The sequence below is a fragment of the Mchenga conophoros genome, linkage group LG1 (genome assembly GCF_057382185.1).
Source record: "Mchenga conophoros isolate Kocher_MC1m ecotype Shallow Benthic linkage group LG1, M_conophoros_male_GT1.1, whole genome shotgun sequence".
Classification (NCBI taxonomy): domain Eukaryota; kingdom Metazoa; phylum Chordata; class Actinopteri; order Cichliformes; family Cichlidae; genus Mchenga; species Mchenga conophoros.
The window spans coordinates 4,579,332-4,598,675 of record NC_140526.1 but is presented as its reverse complement, the minus strand read 5'-3'; the positions used below and the strand labels follow the sequence as shown (position 1 = coordinate 4,598,675).

At 40.8% G+C, this 19,344-nt stretch overlaps 3 protein-coding genes and 1 long non-coding RNA gene across 5 annotated transcripts; 1 reads left to right on the top strand and 3 right to left on the bottom strand.

Moving 5' to 3' along the window:
• Positions 1 to 2,164: 2,164 nt before the first annotated feature.
• Positions 2,165 to 3,130, bottom strand: LOC146582769 (uncharacterized). The gene is made up of 2 exons (XR_014893069.1): positions 2,428 to 3,130; positions 2,165 to 2,337 (listed from the first exon to the last, which is right to left on the bottom strand). It is a non-coding gene; the product is annotated as an uncharacterized LOC146582769 (long non-coding RNA).
• A 173-nt stretch (positions 3,131 to 3,303) lies between these two features.
• LOC146582768 (uncharacterized) lies at positions 3,304 to 4,309 on the bottom strand (the record flags this gene model as incomplete). The annotated part of the gene is made up of 2 exons (XM_085279609.1): positions 3,818 to 4,309; positions 3,304 to 3,709 (listed from the first exon to the last, which is right to left on the bottom strand). Coding segments are annotated over exons 1-2 (852 nt in total), but the record flags the coding sequence as incomplete, so codon positions are not given.
• Positions 4,310 to 4,719: 410 nt separating this feature from the next.
• LOC146582767 (uncharacterized) lies at positions 4,720 to 7,127 on the top strand. Its single transcript, XM_085288307.1, has 3 exons — positions 4,720 to 4,942; positions 5,131 to 5,193; positions 5,545 to 7,127. Exons 1-3 carry the CDS (start codon positions 4,841 to 4,843, stop codon positions 6,652 to 6,654), a joined length of 1,275 nt encoding a protein of 424 aa, XP_085144433.1. The 5' UTR covers positions 4,720 to 4,840; the 3' UTR covers positions 6,655 to 7,127.
• An 11-nt stretch (positions 7,128 to 7,138) lies between these two features.
• LOC146582766 (uncharacterized) lies at positions 7,139 to 13,900 on the bottom strand. Of its 2 annotated transcripts, none has more exons than XM_085288429.1 (11): positions 13,546 to 13,900; positions 13,295 to 13,357; positions 11,030 to 11,455; positions 10,763 to 10,823; positions 10,048 to 10,183; positions 9,735 to 9,826; positions 9,215 to 9,507; positions 8,709 to 8,932; positions 8,223 to 8,423; positions 7,919 to 8,108; positions 7,139 to 7,665 (listed from the first exon to the last, which is right to left on the bottom strand). In XM_085288429.1, the coding sequence occupies exons 1-7, from the start codon at positions 13,645 to 13,647 to the stop codon at positions 9,248 to 9,250; spliced, it is 1,140 nt and encodes a 379-aa protein (XP_085144555.1). In that variant the 5' UTR covers positions 13,648 to 13,900; the 3' UTR covers positions 7,139 to 7,665; positions 7,919 to 8,108; positions 8,223 to 8,423; positions 8,709 to 8,932; positions 9,215 to 9,247. The 2 variants fall into 2 exon arrangements, with proteins under 2 accessions (XP_085144555.1, XP_085144646.1); XM_085288520.1 differs by having other exon boundaries at positions 8,741 to 8,932.
• Between the last annotated feature and the right edge of the window lie 5,444 nt (positions 13,901 to 19,344).

The following is a 19,344-nucleotide window of genomic DNA, read 5'->3' as shown; positions in this document are numbered from 1 at the left end:
ACATTTACATGCTTGTTAATTGTAAGACACTTGTGCAAATACATTTTTGAAGCTGCAAAAGAGTAAAAATGAGAAAATGTGTGGTAAAGAGAAGGAGAGAACAAGAAATTTCTATCATGATGAATAGACAGACAGCAAGAAAGTTCTAGACTACTGGCAAACCTGATTTAATGGAGTTATCAAGTAGCACGTAATAAATGAAATTGTGGTCTTTAACACCACTGCCAATGAGCATGTATTTAAATGTGACTAAGGCTGAAATAGGGCGATCGTGGCAATGGTGGCTCAAAGAGTTGGCAGTCCGTCTTGTAACCCGAAGGTTGCCGGTTCGAGCCCCGGCTTGGACAGTCTCGGTCGTTGTGTCCTTGGGCAAGACACTTCACCTACCGCCTACTGGTAATGGCCAGAGGGGCCGATGGTGTGATATGGCAGCCTCGCTTCTGTCAGTCTGCCCCAGGGCAGCTGTGGCTACAACTGTAGCCTCCACCAGTGTGTGAATGTGAGAGTGAATGAATAGTGGAATTGTAAAGCGTCATATAAATGCAATCCATTATTATTAAATAAGTAGTAAGTCTTTAGCAATACAAAATCAAAACACATGATTTCATATTCATAATCTTATAAATAGAGGTTTGAGACACTTTCTTCATATTTGGGTAGATATGAGAACTGCCACGGCGAGTGAGAAGAGCCGTGTGGAAAAGGTAGAGGAGGATCCAAACGCAGGCAGTTGTGAAGGTGTGAAGGTGATTTATTGAACACGAAATATAGAGAGGCAAACGGCAAAATGGAGAACTAAACTATACTGGGACAACTAAACTACTGAGCATGAACAAGAACACAAACCTGAACATAAAGGAAGGAAGACGATGGTACTTGATGATGACAGCAGGGAACACACGAATGAAACATGGTGGCTACACAGACGGACCAGCAGCTACAAACACAGAAGACATGACTTAAGAGAAACACAGGGAGATTACACACAGGTGGGGGACACAGCTGGTAGTCATTAACGAGACGAGACAAGAGGTAAAACTGAACACACTCACATGAGACGCAGACCTTCACAATAAAACAGGAACAAGAAACCAGGAACAAGAAACCATCACACTAAGACGCAGACTCGACACTGAGAGACAGACAGAAAATGACACATGGAACTAGACCTATACTAAGCAGACACAACCGAAGAACAAATCCTAAACACAAATAAACAGAAACATGAAACTCTAATAATAAACATCATCATCATCATTAACACAACAAGAGAACAAGAAAACAATCTCTGATGCAAAATTAAACCAAAACATAATAAACTCAAAATACTGGGTAGAAACTGACCTAGAACCGTGACAAGAACACATGAAATCTTAGGCTTTGAGATGACTCATTCATCTCAATTATTACTCAGAGCACTAATAAAGGCGACCAGCAGTTACACAAAAGCACTGCTGTGAGGTGAAGAACGGCTTATTACTGTTTTTCCAGCTGCAGAGTAGTTTGCTCTAGCCTCATCCCCTCCTCCTATTGGCCAGTAACCCCGCCTCCCCTCACAGTGCCATCACTCTTACTGAATCTGCCTTCTCCTTTTTTTTCCCTTTTCCATCTCCATCACCTGTACCTCCACTTGTCACTTTCCACTGCCTCTCTTCAGACCTTTTCAGCACTCTTCTCACTCGTGCCTTTTCTGTTTCTGTTCACATTTTTCATTATGTCCCCATCTAGTATTTGTCTGTTTTAATTTACAATTCAAAGAAGCTGGTGTTGGCAGTGAGTAATGATTGCCAAGATGGGAAGCATCCCATCATATAAACAAATTCAGCTAGTAATCATAATGTGACAATAGCAAATGTTTGAATAACGGTGCAATAATTAGCTCATCAGTCAAAAATATAATTGTGTTAAAAGTACAAACTGATAAATTTTTATTATTATTATACATCTTAAATATAAATCTGTTTTTCCTTTTTTTTCCCTCTCTCTCTCTCTTTAGTATTGTAAACCACCTCCAACCATGCATAATGAAGTCCAAACTAGTGTATCACCAGCAGCACAGAAACAGCTTCAATTTCGATTTTTAATACAGCACATCAAGAATGTCACGGTATGGCATGGCACACCGTGGAAGGAGTGGGGAAAGGAGGACCCAGGCGCGGTGCTCTATGTATAAACAGTGTGTTTATTTACAGAGTGGAACAAAAACAACAATAAATCCCCGTGTTCTCCCAGACTCCCGTGTCGTGTCTCTGCGTGAATAGTTCGTGTCTCTGTGCTCTCCGCTCCCGTGTCAGCACCCCCCGGTGCTCGCTGCTCTTCGTGCCTTCCACGCTCCTCCTGCGGGAAACAATAGACGCAGCCGTCAGGACACAAATAACCGCGGGCATACACTTACACACATTAACTCAATTCAATGGGCCGACTAACGTGGAGTCTCAAGGAATGATCCCGCGTCGGTGGGAGCTCCAAGACTCTCTTAAGTAGCTCCCCCGACGAGGCCTGATCAGCAGCAGGTGTGTGGCTTCGGGTGTGGCCAGTCCCCTTGCAGGGCCACACCCTCCAGGCCTGACGCCGCCTATAAACAAGTGCTCAGCCACCCACACACACACATATACACAAGCACAGGGAAGGGGGAGCAACACCAAAATACACAACAATAATAATAGTAATAATATAATACATAACTGCTCAGGGATCCTGGGTCGCCCAGTCCCAGGACCCTGACAGTACCCCCCCTCTAAGGGTCGGCTCCCGACGACCCCAAAACCAAAACAAAAAACAGCACAACCAACCCAGGGCGGGCGGCTGGGGGAACCAGGACGGAGGGCCAGAACCAAAACAAGCAAAGACAACAAAACAACAAACCGACCCAGTCCACAGTCTCAGAGTCAGACCGCGTATCCCGCAGCGGTGCAAAAAGAAAACGAAAAGACGCCACAAACAGTCACAGGCGGCCCATCAACACAACAAGAGAGTTCAGGGGGCCTACCTCGAGCCCAACGGCGGCGACGTAGCAGCTCCGGCGGACGGCCCCGGGTCCGGCGGCAGCAGCAAAACAGTTCAGGGGGCCTGCCACGGGTCCGGTGGCGGCGGCGCTGCTCCTCCGGCGGCCAGCCACGGGTCCGGTGGCGGCAGAACGGTTCTGGTGGCCTGCCACGGGTCCGGTGGCGGCGGCGCTGCTCCTCCGGCGGCCTGCCACGGGTCCGGTGGCGTTGGAACGGTTCCGGTGGCCTGCCACGGGTCCGGTGGCGGCGGCGCTGCCCTTCCGGCGGCCTGCCACGGGTCCGATGGCAACGTCGCTGCTCCGGTGAGCATGCTGAGCTCCTGCTGCAGCTGGACGAAGTCTGAGGTTTCCCGAGCTTGCACTACCCCCCGGGCTTTACGCAGGGTGCAAAGGCAGGCGGAAACTCCCTTGAGCTGGCCGAGGTAGGGGTTTCCCTCCAGGATTGCCTCGATGGCGTTTAATCCCACCACTCTTGCCCTTGTGTTGGTGGTGTGAGTTACCCAGTCCATCAGGCGTTGGACGCGTGTGAGGTCGCTCTCTCCGGACAAGGCCGCTGGAGTGGGTAGTGGAATGGAGGCTGCTGCTGGTGGAGAAGATGGCTGAGCGGGTGATGTGGATGGTGAACAGGATGAAACTGTAAGCGGTGAGGTAGATGTCGCGGGGGATGATTCAGCAGGTGACGATTGGCTGAGGTACAGCGACCAGCTGGGCTGCGCTTTGGCTACCGGCTGGGCAGCTGGCTGTGCCGCAGCTACAGGTGGCTGCTGAGCAGGTAACTGAGCCGAAAGCGGACGGGCAGCTGACCGTATAAACATAGCCCCAGAGTAAACAGTTGAGGTGAGTGACGATGAATTGTCCATATGACTCACCACAGCCGGCTGTTGAGATGTCTGTGGATCTAGCTGCGGTGAGGAACGCTGGCGGCGCGAACGTCGTTTCCGTGTCGGCGTCGGGGCCGGCGTCTCAGGCAGTGAATCCACCAGCTGTCCGAGCTGGTGGGCAGCCTGAGGAGGAGAGTGGAGGTGGAGGGTGGAAAGTAGGAAGTCCAGGACCACTGCATTAAGGGAGTCCACCAGCCAGGGGAATTTAAAAAGCATCTCCTGCAGCCGCCTCTCCACGGCGCGATGCAAACCTTCCGCTGGCTTCTCCCACCACACCTCACATAGGTGGTACACTTCGTCCATAACTTCCCTCCTGAGCCTCTCCTCGGAGACCGCTGGGTCCATTAGAGGCGGGATCATTCTGTCACGGTATGGCATGGCACACCGTGGAAGGAGTGGGGAAAGGAGGACCCAGGCGCGGTGCTCTATGTATAAACAGTGTATGGGGCGCCGTTTGTAAACTGAAACATGCCGAAATTAACAGCAACATTTTTCCACATTTAGCTCTAAATCTTACAAAAACATGTTTTTTCGAGTCATTTTTTACAACATTTAGTAAAATATTTGTAACTTTTCATATTTAAAACAGGATGTTAAATGTTAAATCTAAATGCTAAATGTTAAATGTAAATATTATATTTAAATGTAAATGTTAAATGTTAAATGTAAATATTATATATAAATCTAAATGTTAAATGTTAAATCTAAATGTTATATATAAATCTAAATGTTAAATGTTAAATCTAAATGTTAAATGTTAAAGCTAAATGTTACGGGAAACTAAATATTTAGCTAATATGCAAATTTATTGTACGGGTCAACGGAAATACCAAAATAAAAGCTTCAAGAAAACCTCCCGCGCTAAAGTGTGCCGGTCGCGGTCAGGCTCTGTGTTTGCGCTCCTCTTACGGTCACTTTTGACTGCCATGAGCTGCTTCGACTATTCCCTACCAGCATGTCCAGCGATTTAGCTGAAAACATTGGAAGAGCCGTTTTGTCGGCCATCCAACGATTCAGCGGTAATGCACCCTCGACCTCACAAACGCCGCAGCACTTGGTAAGTTTATTGTATAGCATTTTGGACGGGTTGATAGCAGTGTTAGCAAAACTAGCAAAGCTAAATTACTTAGCTAGTCCTCAATTATTTCATTTGGTAGGCAGCAGACAGAGATCGAACATCATACAACTCTATTTATTTATTTGGTAGGTAGGTAACAGTCGTTCTTGATGTAAATGTTTCCTTAGGAATCCAGCAATGCACCTGGACCAAGTAGACCTGCCGTCTCCACTGGGATACCATACTGCTCGGTAGGCCTTCTTACACATATCATTTAGCTGACTAATTTCTGTTTTTTCTTTGGTGTAATATGTCACCTTAAATTAAATCCTGTCAAAGTAATGATTCTGATTCTACATACATTTCATCTTCTTAGGGGTCCATCACTAGCAGTGTCACATCACCACCAACAACATTCACAAGTTTTACGTCATATTTTATTACTGTTTTTGCTCTGAAGTGTCTTTTGATTGCTCACTTTCATATTTTAAAACTATTGATAAAATATTACTCTAGCTAATCTGTCACAGTACAATTGCCTCAAATTACCCATCTTTTGTTATAGAATTGTGCTCATTGAGATTTTCTGTGCCGTGTTCTAGGATGGTTACCAAGGAAGGCTTCAGATTTCCAAAGAGGAATTGGAAAATGTTCTTTCCCTGAAAACATCTTTTACTGAAGCTGCATCTATCCTTTCCATCTCCAGGCCCACTCTGTATAAGTTACTGCAAGACTATAATATCTCAGAGTCAAAATTCAATGTAATCAGTGACCATGAGTTAGATCAGATAGTGTCCCAGATAAAAACTGAACATCCAAATGTTGGAGAAGTGATGCTGATGGGTCATCTGCGTTCCAAAAACATAGTGGGTCAAAGATGGCGCGTAAGAAAGTCACTGCGGAGGGTGGACTCGGCTGGTGTTCTATCCAGGAGAAGAACTGCAGTTGCTCGGCGAGTATATTCTGTGCCTCATCCAAATTTCATATGGCACATAGATGGAAATCACAAACTGATTCGTTGGAAGTTTGTTGTTCATGGTGCAATAGATGGATACAGCAGGATGTTGATGTTTCTTCGGTGCTCCAGCAATAATCGAGCTGAGACTGTGAAAGCCCTCTTTACTGCAGCTGTTGGACAATTTGGCAGACCCCTGCATATCAGGACTGATCACGGAGGAGAGAATGCTCAGATTTGGGAGGACATGCGAGCAAGCAGGGGTGAAAGCTCTGTCTTAATGGGAAGTTCTGTGCACAACCAGAGGATTGAGCGTTTCAACCGAGACTTAAACAACTGTAGCCGCATTTATGCACCTATATTTTATGAATTGGAATCACTTGGTATCCTAGACTTAGAAAATGCAACAGACCTATTTTGCCTTCATTATGTGTTTCTACCACGAATCAACCGCACTTTGAAGGAATTCAAAGCTGGATATAACAATCACTCTGTTTCCACTGAAGGTAATAGAACTCCCATCCAGCTTTTTGCCTGCGGAACTCATGTGTCTCATCGTCACAACCCAGAACTTTCTACAGCAGAGGTCTCCATACCCTCCTTGTCAAACTCTGAAAGTAGGTTTGTCCCATTAAATGACAGCGATTTACAAGAGCTATATACAAGCATTCACCCTTTTGAAGAAGACAACAATAATGGTAAAACATTGTTTCAACGAACACAGCAGTATATTTTTAACAAACTTGTAAATGTGTGACCTCAACCACAGGATACCAGCGATGTTCTAAAGAGTGATGACACTTAATATTCTTAAATGCTGTACAGCAAATGCAGTTTTTGTACTACTGCAGAAGCCCCTCCCCTCTAGCAGTGATGCCTCCTGCCACATAAGGACTCAGAGTTAATGACTGACAGTGACTCATAGGCTATTCAGAAGGCTACAACCACTTTTAGTTTATGGGTAAAACCAGTTATTCAGATTGAAGTAAAGATCAAATTCACACTGTAATACAGTATAACAGTGAAAATTATCAACACTGAACAGTCAGTCTTTAAATCAATTCACAAGATTATCTACAGTATTGTTTTAATCATTGTAAAGTTGCAATAGTCTTAATAAATGTTGCTGTTAGATGTCTAAGTAATCCTGGCTTGTTCTACAAAGCATGTTTAGTATACTCTGTGCATAAACTGTTTTGAAGTGTCCTTGTTTAAAAAAGAAAAGCTTAATAAAATTATTGTATTACACCAGTGACTTTATTGATTTGTCGTTGAAAATACAGATTTAGCATTTTTATAAATCTATTGAAGCTTTGAAAATTATTACATTTCAACATTAAATGCAGTCAGAATTTATTTCAACTATCTTGTATGAAGCAAAGTTACTTGAAACTACAATTAATGAACAGGATTAGAGTTAACAAACCCACCATTTTAATTTCACTTTTTTTGGAACATGTTTAGATGGTGCTGAATAAAGCTCCATTCATGAGTGCTACTAAGAAGCAGTAATGAAAAGCATCATCATCAGCCATTGTTGTTTCATTCACAAAAAGCTGAAGCTCATTTGCACATGTGTGTGCAATCGGGAGATGTTTGCTTTCATCGTGAATGAATGTTATTTTAGGAGCTGGTTGAAAACCTATGGCTGGAACCTTGCTGCTCCCGGTGGCAAAAGCCAAGATGTGACCAGGCCTCAAAGCCTTCACAAATGCCTCTTCATCCTTGGTAAGAGTCCTTTCTCCAAGTGAGTCTCTCAGCTCTTCATCTAAAAAACAAAGAAAAACCACCGTTAACCTGGGGACACTAAAATAGTTAAAGCTTGAGCTAACAACTAAATGATGGCTAATGTTTTTATAAAAAATACAGAGGTTCTGTCTTTGCCTTGCTTGTCAGTTGTAAGCTATCATACATCTTTATTCCTGTTTTGTGTGCGCGCATGTGACATAAAAAGACAAAGTTTTACTTTAGTGTCCCGAATTGTTTCATGGCCAGACTACATTATGTGAATTTCTGCTTACTTTCGACACACTGGAGAAATTCCCGAAATTTGACCACCATCAGCTCCTCTCTAACTCTTCTGTTGCTCCCAAGGACAGAATAGCTTGGCCTGAGAACCCCAGCAATTAAACTGGCTGTCAGATCTTTGTCCTCCCCCAATAGGTCAAGCAGAACACGCAAACTGGGGTTCTCTCTCAGGAGTGCTAAAATCTAGACAGAAAAGTTTAAATAATGGTTAAATTCCAGTTTTAAATATAAAAAGTAGCTCACTCTAAATGATTATAAAATAATGACCAATTGATACAGAAAAAATATAACTCTCACTCCATAGTAGGACAAGCCATCAGTTAGTTGATCGAAACAGCTTTGCCGTTGCAGAACTGCAAGGTATAGAGCTGCATTTTTCACAAACAGATCTTTATTGGCCATGGTGACTGTGAGTGGAAGACCTTCAACTTGATATCGCCATGAGTCGCAGCAGCTGACTGCTTCCTCCAAATCATGTTGAGTTGTTGCATTTACAACCTAAATATTTAAGAAAAACACTTTAAATGTTTGTTTTTTACCAGTGTACACAAATACTGCAGATGGTTCATTTTAATTGGACTCGAAACGTTTTTGTTTTGGTTTATTTGGCTGTATTTCACCAATATTTTTTTTTTTTAACAAAAAGGAAACAAATTGAAAATATAATACATGGAATTGCCTCTAATAACCAAAAGTGTATTTATTATATATTATGAAAGAAGACCAGAAGACTTGTGAATATAGGAAATATTACAATATTCTTGTTATAATATTGCAATTCACCTTTTTCAGATTCTCTCTTAACTCAGGGTCACCTATATCATCCGGTGTTAGGTGTACTTGAAGAATGTCTCCTGACACAATGTAGTCTACTACATGTGGAGAGAGAAAGGCAGGTGCTTCTCCACCTTGCACTATTATCGTGGACAACATCCTGCCAATGGTTCGATATACTCCATTTTGCAAGTGTAGGATGTTAAATTTCAGTGTGCATCCATTTGGTGTAGCTGAAAAATAACACACAAAAAAGTATATTCTGTACAGACCCCAAACTGATATCTTGAGATTGACAGACAAAAATGTATTACTTTTTTTTTTTTTACTGTTTCAGACACACAGAACATAACAGATTTATTATCTGTAGTCATTAACTTGTTATGTTCTGTCAAACAATGTTCAGATCAGGTGGTTGTTGCGTTTGTAACATTATAAAAACGAGTGTCGTCAACAAGCCTTTAGGCCTTGAGTAAGTAAGTAAGTTAGTTAGTTTGACTGTGAAATCCTATTACCTTCAAAAGCACCACTGTCCTGAAAGATGGCCTTCACCAGTAAACGGAAAAACTCCCGCCTTGGCCCCCCAAGGTCAGCAGCATCTTCCTCTGTATCATGTTCATCGCTTGCAAATGTGACATAAAGCATCTCACAGCTTTCTGCAAACTTGGGTCTCTTGAACTGACGCAAAGCAGTCGACCACACATTGGCTCGACTGATATGGAGTTGTCTTGTTCCTGGTGTAATGACTTTCTCACTATGAGCTCTAAGAAGACCTTCAATTTCTTCTTTGCTGAGCTTCTTAAAAGACCTATATAAAAAAGGGACAATGACAAACAGATCTTGGGGAAAAATGGAAATTTGCTGTACATTTGACTCAAGTGCACAGAGTTACAACATATAATTATGTTGTGATAGTCCATATTAAATTAGTCAGAAATGAGCAATTACCTTTGTAATTGTGTAACTGCAAAAAAATGATGCAAGTAAAGATGCAAATAAAATATTCAATTATCAAAGGTTACTTTCAAATCTTACCTTGAAATATGAACTTCACTCTATCAGACTCTTCTAGGAGGCTACGCTGAATTGCCTCTTCAAGAGCTTCATCTTCCTCCAGAAAAATAGGGCTAAGTAGATAAGAGATATTAGAAATCATAAAACATGTCAGCCTTGAAGAATTTCTCACACTACATCATTAAAAAAAAAAAAAAAATTAAATGTAAATCCTAAAGTTGCAGTCATTCAGCAAAAAAAAACCCAAACATGCAAATTGGAAACTTGCATCAAAACAATATCCTAAACAACATCTAAAATGAAGGATTTCTTTAACCCCTAGACAACAGCTTACACAAATTCTGCCACATTATATGGAAACATCTGCTGTCCCTCTGCCTGTCCCTCATTTTCACTCTCTTGAATGCAGCTCTCTGTTTCCCGATGCTTGGCCTCACTTTCACCTGGTGTTGTAGACAACGCATGATGCACTGAACAAAGGAAAGAAGGTCAGCATGACTTGCTTCATAATGTTAACAGCCTTTATATATCCTTATATTAGTTTAAGTGAAAGTTGGGCACATATTCCTCCTTGGCTGTAATCACCTGTGATAATTCGTAAACATTAAAATGGTAAATGGCCTGTATTTGTATAGCACTTTTACTAGTCCCCCCTAAGGACCCCAAAGCGCTTTACACACCCAGTCATCCACCCATTCACACACTGGTGAAGGCAAGCTACAGTTGTAGCCACAGCTGCCCTGGGGCAGACTGACAGAGGCGAGGCTGCCATATCGCGCCATCGGCCCTTCTGGCCAACACCAGTAGGCGGTAGGTGAAGTGTCTTGCCCAAGGACACAACGACCGAGACTGTCCGAGCCGGGGCTCGAACCGGCAACCTTCCGATTACAAGGCAAACTCCCAACTCTTGAGCCACGATCGCCCCAATCGGACAAATTAACGATGCTCTCATCAAACAAACCCCCCAGGAATTATTACGCACTGCAGTAACAAAATCTAACTGGTCATCGAGCTTAGAACCTCACTAGGTTTTCATTCACATCACATACCTCGTCTTCTCCGGCAGACTGGACTTTCAAAGTCACTATCAGACAGCTCTTCTGGTTCCTCCTGAGGGAAAAGAAAGCATGTTCTACATAAAATCAAATACAGTTGCACCAAATCACTGGTAACACAGAGGCACATGGCTGCACTAAAAACTGTTTACACCTGCTGAAATTGCAATATTAATTAATACAATTAATAAAATTATGTTAAGGGAACACACTCACTTTTTAGACAATAAATATTTCTGCACTGCAATATAAAATGTTTACCTGTGCAGGTTTTTGTATCCCTGCCATTATATAGAGGCAGGTGGTGGAACAAATCGAGCCAACTTCTTGGCCACCCCAAAGAAAACTGCTAGAAACATTTGGTTTCATTAGTCGTTTACATCCTCTAATTGTACTCAAATACTCAAAAGGGAATGTCTGGCCAGTTGACAGTGCAAATGTTCTTCTGAAGATTGCTGCTATTTCTTCTCTAAGTTGTGCTTCAGACCAGTCAGATGTAAAGGAGATCTTCCCAATAAGGCCATCTTGTGCTAGTTTTGCTCGTGAATCTCCTCTCGGTATGAGAAACGTTGATGTTGAAGACAAGGGCAAGCACACAACATCTTTTGTATAGTGTTTGCAGGTCTTGTTTTTTCTCACAAAATGTGAGCGCGTAGCATGAGCTTGAGGAACTGATGGAAGAGGAACCTGAAATGAATTCAAACACAGATACAGATAGACACCTATGCATTACAATACATCCGTAAGGTTTCTGTTATCTGTTCATTAAAAACAAACAAACAAACTGTAGACTCAGACCATCTTACTATTGTCTACCCATTACACAGAAAACTGAACCTTTTGTATCTTGTAGATTAGCATTTGGTGATTGTTGGTCAAGTTGGTGATTCAGTTCCCAGGTGCTCTAATCTAGAGCTCCCAATGAGTTTATCCGACTATGACTGTGTGCGAATGTTGGACAGAAAAAGTGCTTGTATTAATCTGTGCATGTGAATGGGTAAATGAGATCTGTTGTATAAAGTGCTTTGAGCACTCAATTAGAGTAGCAAAGGCCTGCAATTAGGTCAGTGTGTATTTGGACCCTAACAAGTTTTATTTTGTTGCCCGTTTACTGAAACATATTCCAATCAAAATTATATCATGGACATGATGTGCAGACTAAGCTTTAATTTAGGGTATCCATATTAAAATGATGATGTCATTACCAATTAAGCAGATAAAAGGCCTGGAATTGATTTGAGACGTAGCGTTTGCATTTTGAAAATTTTACTGTGAACAGACAACATGCGGTCAAAGAGAACATAACAGAAAAAAGAAAATTAAGAAATTAATACAGCCACTACAGTGACCATCAAAACAATGAAAAATATTGACGTAAAATTTATTTTGCGACACCACAGAACAAATGATAGCGTATAATATGAAATGATAGATGTTTTCATATCGTCATATCGAACAGCCCTAATACAGAGGGTTCACTGCAAGGTGCAAGCCACTCATAAGCCTCAAGAATAGAAAGGCTAGAATGGACTTAACAAAAAAAAAAAAAAAAAACATCTAGTAAAAGCCAGCTAAATTTTGGAAAAACATTCTTTGGACAGATAAAACCAAGATCAACCTCTACCAGAATGATGGCAAGAAAAAAGTATGGAGAAGGGTGGAACGACTCATGATCCAAAGCATACCACATCATCTGTAAAACATGGCAGAGGCAGTGTGATGGTTTGGGCGTGCATGGCTGCCAGTGGCACTGGTAGTGTTTACTGAATATGTGACACGGGACTGAAGCAGCTGAATGTGTTCAGAGACATACTTGTCTGCTTAAGTCCAGCTAAAAGTAGTCACATTGATTGGGCAGCATTTAATAATAAAGATGGAAGATGACCCAAAACATACAGTCCAAGCACCCCATGACTTTAATAAAGTAAAGAAATAGAATATTCTTGAATGGCCAAGTCAGTCACTGGATTTTAACCCAATTGAGCATACATTTCAGTTGTTGAAGACTAAATTTAGGACAGAAAGGCCCACAAACAAACAGCAACTGAAAGCCAATGCAGTAAAGGCCTGGCAGAGCCTTAGTAAGGAGGAATGCCAGCATCTGGTGGTGTCCATGACTTCAAGACTTCAGGCTGTCATTGCCAACAAAGGGTTTTGAATAAAGTAATAGAAATTATCATTTTATTTTCAGTTATTTAATTTGTCTAATTACTTTAGAGCCTCTGAAATGATAGGATTGTGTTTACAAATTAATTTTTCCCTCTCACATTTTTATGCATTCATTTAGTCCAACCCACTGAATTAAAACTTAAAGTCTGCACTTCAACTGCATTGGAGTAGTTTCATTTTTAATTCATTCTGGTAATGTACAGAAGCAACATTAGAAAATGTGTCTGTATCCAACTACTTATGAACCTGACTGTATATCAAAACCAGTCAGCTAAGATAAGGTAACATACCTTTATTAGTCCCACAAGGGGAAATTTCATGATAAATGAATTAAATGATATGTGTAAGAAGGCCTACCGAGCAGTATGGTATCCCAGTGGAGACGGCAGGTCTACTTGGTCCAGGTGCATTGCTGGATTCCTAAGGAAACATTTACATCAAGAACGACTGTTACCTACCTACCAAATAAATAAATAGAGTTGTATGATGTTCGATCTCTGTCTGCTGCCTACCAAATGAAATAATTGAGGACTAGCTAAGTAATTTAGCTTTGCTAGTTTTGCTAACACTGCTATCAACCCGTCCAAAATGCTATACAATAAACTTACCAAGTGCTGCGGCGTTTGTGAGGTCGAGGGTGCATTACCGCTGAATCGTTGGATGGCCGACAAAACGGCTCTTCCAATGTTTTCAGCTAAATCGCTGGACATGCTGGTAGGGAATAGTCGAAGCAGCTCATGGCAGTCAAAAGTGACCGTAAGAGGAGCGCAAACACAGAGCCTGACCGCGACCGGCACACTTTAGCGCGGGAGGTTTTCTTGAAGCTTTTATTTTGGTATTTCCGTTGACCCGTACAATAAATTTGCATATTAGCTAAATATTTAGTTTCCCGTAACATTTAGATTTAACATTTAACATTTAGATTTATATATAACATTTAGATTTAACATTTAACATTTAGATTTATATATAACATTTAGATTTAACATTTAACATTTAGATTTATATATAACATTTAGATTTAACATTTAACATTTACATTTAAATATAATATTTACATTTAACATTTAAATATAATATTTACATTTAACATTTAAATATAATATTTACATTTAACATTTAGCATTTAGATTTAACATTTAAAATCCTGTTTTAAATATGAGAAGTTACAAATATTATACTAAATGTTGTAAAAAATGACTCGAAAAAACATGTTTTTGTAAGATTTAGAGCTAAATGTGGAAAAATGTTGCTGTTAATTTCGGCATGTTTCAGTTTACAAACGGCGCCCCATAACAGTGTGTTTATTTACAGAGTGGAACAAAAACAACAATAAATCCCCGTGTTCTCCCAGACTCCCGTGTCGTGTCTCTGCGTGAATAGTTCGTGTCTCTGTGCTCTCCGCTCCCGTGTCAGCACCCCCCGGTGCTCGCTGCTCTTCGTGCCTTCCACGCTCCTCCTGCGGGAAACAATAGACGCAGCCGTCAGGACACAAATAACCGCGGGCATACACTTACACACATTAACTCAATTCAATGGGCCGACTAACGTGGAGTCTCAAGGAATGATCCCGCGTCGGTGGGAGCTCCAAGACTCTCTTAAGTAGCTCCCCCGACGAGGCCTGATCAGCAGCAGGTGTGTGGCTTCGGGTGTGGCCAGTCCCCTTGCAGGGCCACACCCTCCAGGCCTGACGCCGCCTATAAACAAGTGCTCAGCCACCCACACACACACATATACACAAGCACAGGGAAGGGGGAGCAACACCAAAATACACAACAATAATAATAGTAATAATATAATACATAACTGCTCAGGGATCCTGGGTCGCCCAGTCCCAGGACCCTGACAAAGAAAAGCAGTTCAGAACAGACAAACAGAAGGAAAGATAACTTAATATTCAATAATCAAAGATTGCAGATGGGGTTGCAAGACTCGAGAAACTTATTATGTGACAGGCAGTGTAGCCATGAATAGAATAGTCGTGTGATGGAAAGAGAAAAATATATTGTGAATTAAATTTGTAAAGAAAATAATAGATTTAGTGCTGCCATTTAAAATAGAATCCCATCAATGCTGCTTAATGAATTAAAGCACATCCATGTGCATTAATATGAATAAGCAAATATGTTTAGCAACAAACAAAAGATTACAAATTAGGATTTTTATCAACATAATGGGTTTGAATTAGCATATTTGTTGCAAACTGTTTATTATAAATGTGTTAGAAATGTTACAATGTATTTCATTTGTTTTTCACAATATCTTCTTGCAGAGACTAAATTGTGTTTTTGATGATGATGGTGGTGATGGTCTTAATCAAAAACTGAAACCACTGAACATTTGAAGCACGAGTTTTATCAACATTTAAATCACTACCTTTTGCTAACCTTGACTAACTCAGAATGCAAATTGTTATCAATTACACCTTTCCTGAAAGCGTCAATGCTTTTTTTTCATAACAGTAATCACAAATCTCAATCGTCAGATTGTCAATTACCAAACCAAAAAAAAAAAGCTCAGGTCCTCTACCAGAGGCCTGGGAGCTTGAGGGTCCTGCGCAGTATCTGCTGTTCCTAGGACTGTGTCATGTTTCGGCTGTGTGCAGGCAGGAGAAGGACCCAAACGCAAAACTCACCACACAGGAATTAAACTCAAAAAGCTGCTTTATTGCAGAATGGCACGAAAACTAGTGATGTGTCCTGTGTGTCGAAGCTTCGAATCGTGAGTCGGGTAATCGCGGGGGCGTTTTTCTGAAGCGCGTATCGAGGCTTGCTTTGATTACGTAGGCAGTGACGTTCGAGGCCTCGCGGGCAGTCCGTACCACGTGACTGATTCAGGGACTGGTTCACCGGTTCGCGCCAGATTCGAAATAACATGGGCAGGAAAACAGCTGATTCCCCATCACACCGTGTTGTGGAATTGGATTACGTACGTGCTACATAGTTACTTGTGCATTTCTTCTTCGATGGAACCAGCAAGGAAGAGATGTTTTTTTTTTTTTTTTTATTTTGTCTCTCCTAATAAAGTATGCACACAGTAATAAATATCACAAATGATAAACACCAAAATATAAATAAACAACACTACACATCCTATAATCTGATTTCTGTCTTTTAGTTTATTAAAAAGTGAAGCACCAAACAATATTGTGTGATTATCCAGATGTACATAAGGTTTACACATCATTATAATCAAAGAGCCCGCTTCACTTGAATTGTCCACTTGATGGCGCAGTAGAGCAAATGAATCATCACAATGCTTCGAACCATGAGTCGACCAATTGGATGGAAAGCTTCAGTTCATCATGAGGCTTCATCTCACCATCACTAACGAAAACTATAACGAAACTAAACTGGGACATGGATAACTAACACACAGGGGAAACACAGCCATGAGGGCGACTACAACACTGACAAAGAGAAACACAGGGCTTATATACACTGAGGGATAACGAGGGAATGAGACACAGAAGGAGAGCACAGCTGGGAGTAATCAGGCTGGACGAGACAATGGAAGCAAAACTAGAAACGCTGACATGAGACACGGACCTTCAAAGTAAAACAGGAAACACTGACTGAACTCTAAACATGTAAACTTAACAGCAACTGGGGAGACAGAACATAGGCACATGGGACAGAAAGGCACAGTAGACACAACGTGGACATAACGCCACAGGGAAAGAGTACAACAAAACACAGAACCTCTTAGAAAATAAAATAGGAAACCTAATGAAACGCAGACATGACTACATGAACTTGACAACATAACAGACATGAAACACATGAAGGGCAAGGGAGACTTAACAGGGATTGGAAGACACAAGGGGAATCTAATAACAAATGAACTAGAAAACCTAATGAGCTTAACCATATACTATAAACATCAAAATAAACATAAGACCCAGGATCGTGACAGACTGCACTCTTCTGGACAGACATCTCAGCTGTTGTTCTTGGGATTGGCTGGAGCCCCTCGCCCTGTTTGGCATGTTATTGCCCCGAGTGCTCCAACTGCCACAGGGTCCACTGTTACCTTCATCCTCCACACCTTCTCAAGCTCCTCTCTCAGCCCTTGGTATTTCTTGAGCGTCTCAATGTCCTGCTTCCCGATGTTGCCATCAGTTGGTATAGCCACATCTATCACTCCAGCCTCTATCGATCTTGTGCTTAGAGCTTGTTCCTGTGTTGCCATGATTAGTGCTTCTGTGCTGTCTTTCAGTCCAGATATGTGGTGATGTCAGTGGTTTCTATCTCCTCCTTTGGCCAGCTGATTATCTGGCGGTCATCAGACCTCAGCAAGGAATCCTAGTCAAACATGAAAATCAATAAAATATACCAACAAAGTCAACTGAGACTCAAATCCCAGTTTGAATTGTTATTTCAGCTTGCCCAAAAGAGAACATTATTAGGCACAAATAAAGTAATCAGCCAGCTGACAAGGGTAGCTGACACTGACAAGATGTCTACCGGAATGATTTGTGTAATATGGTTTTGATATATAAAACAAAGAAAAAAGAATCAGACGTTTGTTTGCTCCTAAGATTGACAAAACCGGGTATTTTACCAAATTGAAATTGGGACCAAAACAGAACCAGTTATTGTATTGTATTATAGTGGCTAATCATACGTCTGAATACAATGGGCACCGTATTTCTGAATGTGAGATAACCTTTAAAAATATCCTTTTGCATTTAAAAACAAATGAAAAATGAAAAAAGGAAATTGCCTTAGCCTCTCATATCAGAAGATGCACTTTCATGCTATTTTAAATGTAAACTTTGAGGCTTTCATTTTTTAATTGTTTCGATTTGCATTTTGTGTGACTCGCAGTTTGTTTTAAGGAGAGTGCAATTAATTTTACAGCTACGCCATGCATGTCTGTCAGAGACTGATGCACACAGAGGCTTGGAAGAAGAAAAATGTTTGACTATAACAAGGCGGCCTGGCTGGGGGGAGTGAGGTGGAGATAAAGTATTTGTTAACCAGCAAGCACAGCTCAGGTAAAACAAGGCAGATAGTGGCTGTAATCAAAGTCTGCGTTTGTGTGTGAGCATGTAAGCAGCAGCGGGTAATTACTTGACAATATTTCTCTTTGACTTGAAGTGTCACTATGAGCCCTGTGAGAACAAAAAACAAACAAACACTGAAATGGTAATGACTGCAACACTCTTGGACATTAAACGCATACCAAGGACACAGGTAAAATGATAAAGACTCCCAAAACGTCCTAGTGGAAGTCTGGGTTAAATGTGACCTGAATTTACAAAGACTTCACACTGCTTTTAAACCATTCACGGCACGAAGATCCCAAACTCTGTGTTTGAAATTGATGAATTGTGTGTTGTTTTTTTTCTCTGTGTTTGTTTTTTGTGTTGTTTTTGTAAAATGTGAAGTGGACTCTGACAGAAAATGAATCTGAAAATACAAATATCAATAAACACTTATGATGAATAGTTGGTTTAGGAGTTATTGCGGTGGTGTCTTTTTGTGCACAGTAACTCAAATCTTGCAGGTAATATAGACTCTCAGTTTAGAGGGTGAGGAGAATGGATTTGAGTCATACATGGACTATCAGGTTTGAGATATACATGTTCAAACATGGTTTCAGACGTTAATGTCTGAAAAAAATGGTCTAAGTATGGGTCGACAGAGTATTTTTCAAATTAAAATAAAAAATTCACAGCAATCATTGTGTCCAAACTGTGTACCATAGGTATTATAGTCGACTAAAACTAAAATTAAATGTAAATAAAAACATTTTAGTTAACTAAAATGTAAAATCTGAAATCTCTGCTGCTACAAAGACAATGAGAAATCCAATTTACTCTTTACTCATTGGTCAGATGGATAACGACTTAGTTAATAATGACCATCAAGCACTGAGCCAAAGCCATGGTATAAACAGTATATTATATTTATTATTCATTCTTTTAGAATTCTGTAAAAAAAAAAAGTACTACGTGTTTAAAAGCTTTGTTTTATTTCATGCAAGTCTGTCGTATCCTGCTAACACTTTAAAATATCTTAACAGAGAGGATACAAAACATACATTTTTGTATTTTACTGATTTTGAAGTGATTCCTGCTGAAGTAAATGCAATAAAACAGATTCTTAACAAACAAGACTCTACGAGACCCATCTACACATTTATAGCTTTACGAACAATCATTCTTCAGTCTGTGCATGGTGTAAATAAAAGTCTGAGTTTTATTATAAAACATGCAGACATTTGTTCATACCATCGCAAAAATACTTGAAATACTAGTCTGCCAGCACATAATGGGATATTAAACAAAACATGTCAGTTTTTTTCTCTTTTAAAACAGAACAAATCACAAATAAATATTCTGTCACTGCTATGTGCCTTCGGTCACTGAGTGGGAACAAGTTGGTGAGCAAAGTCAAATT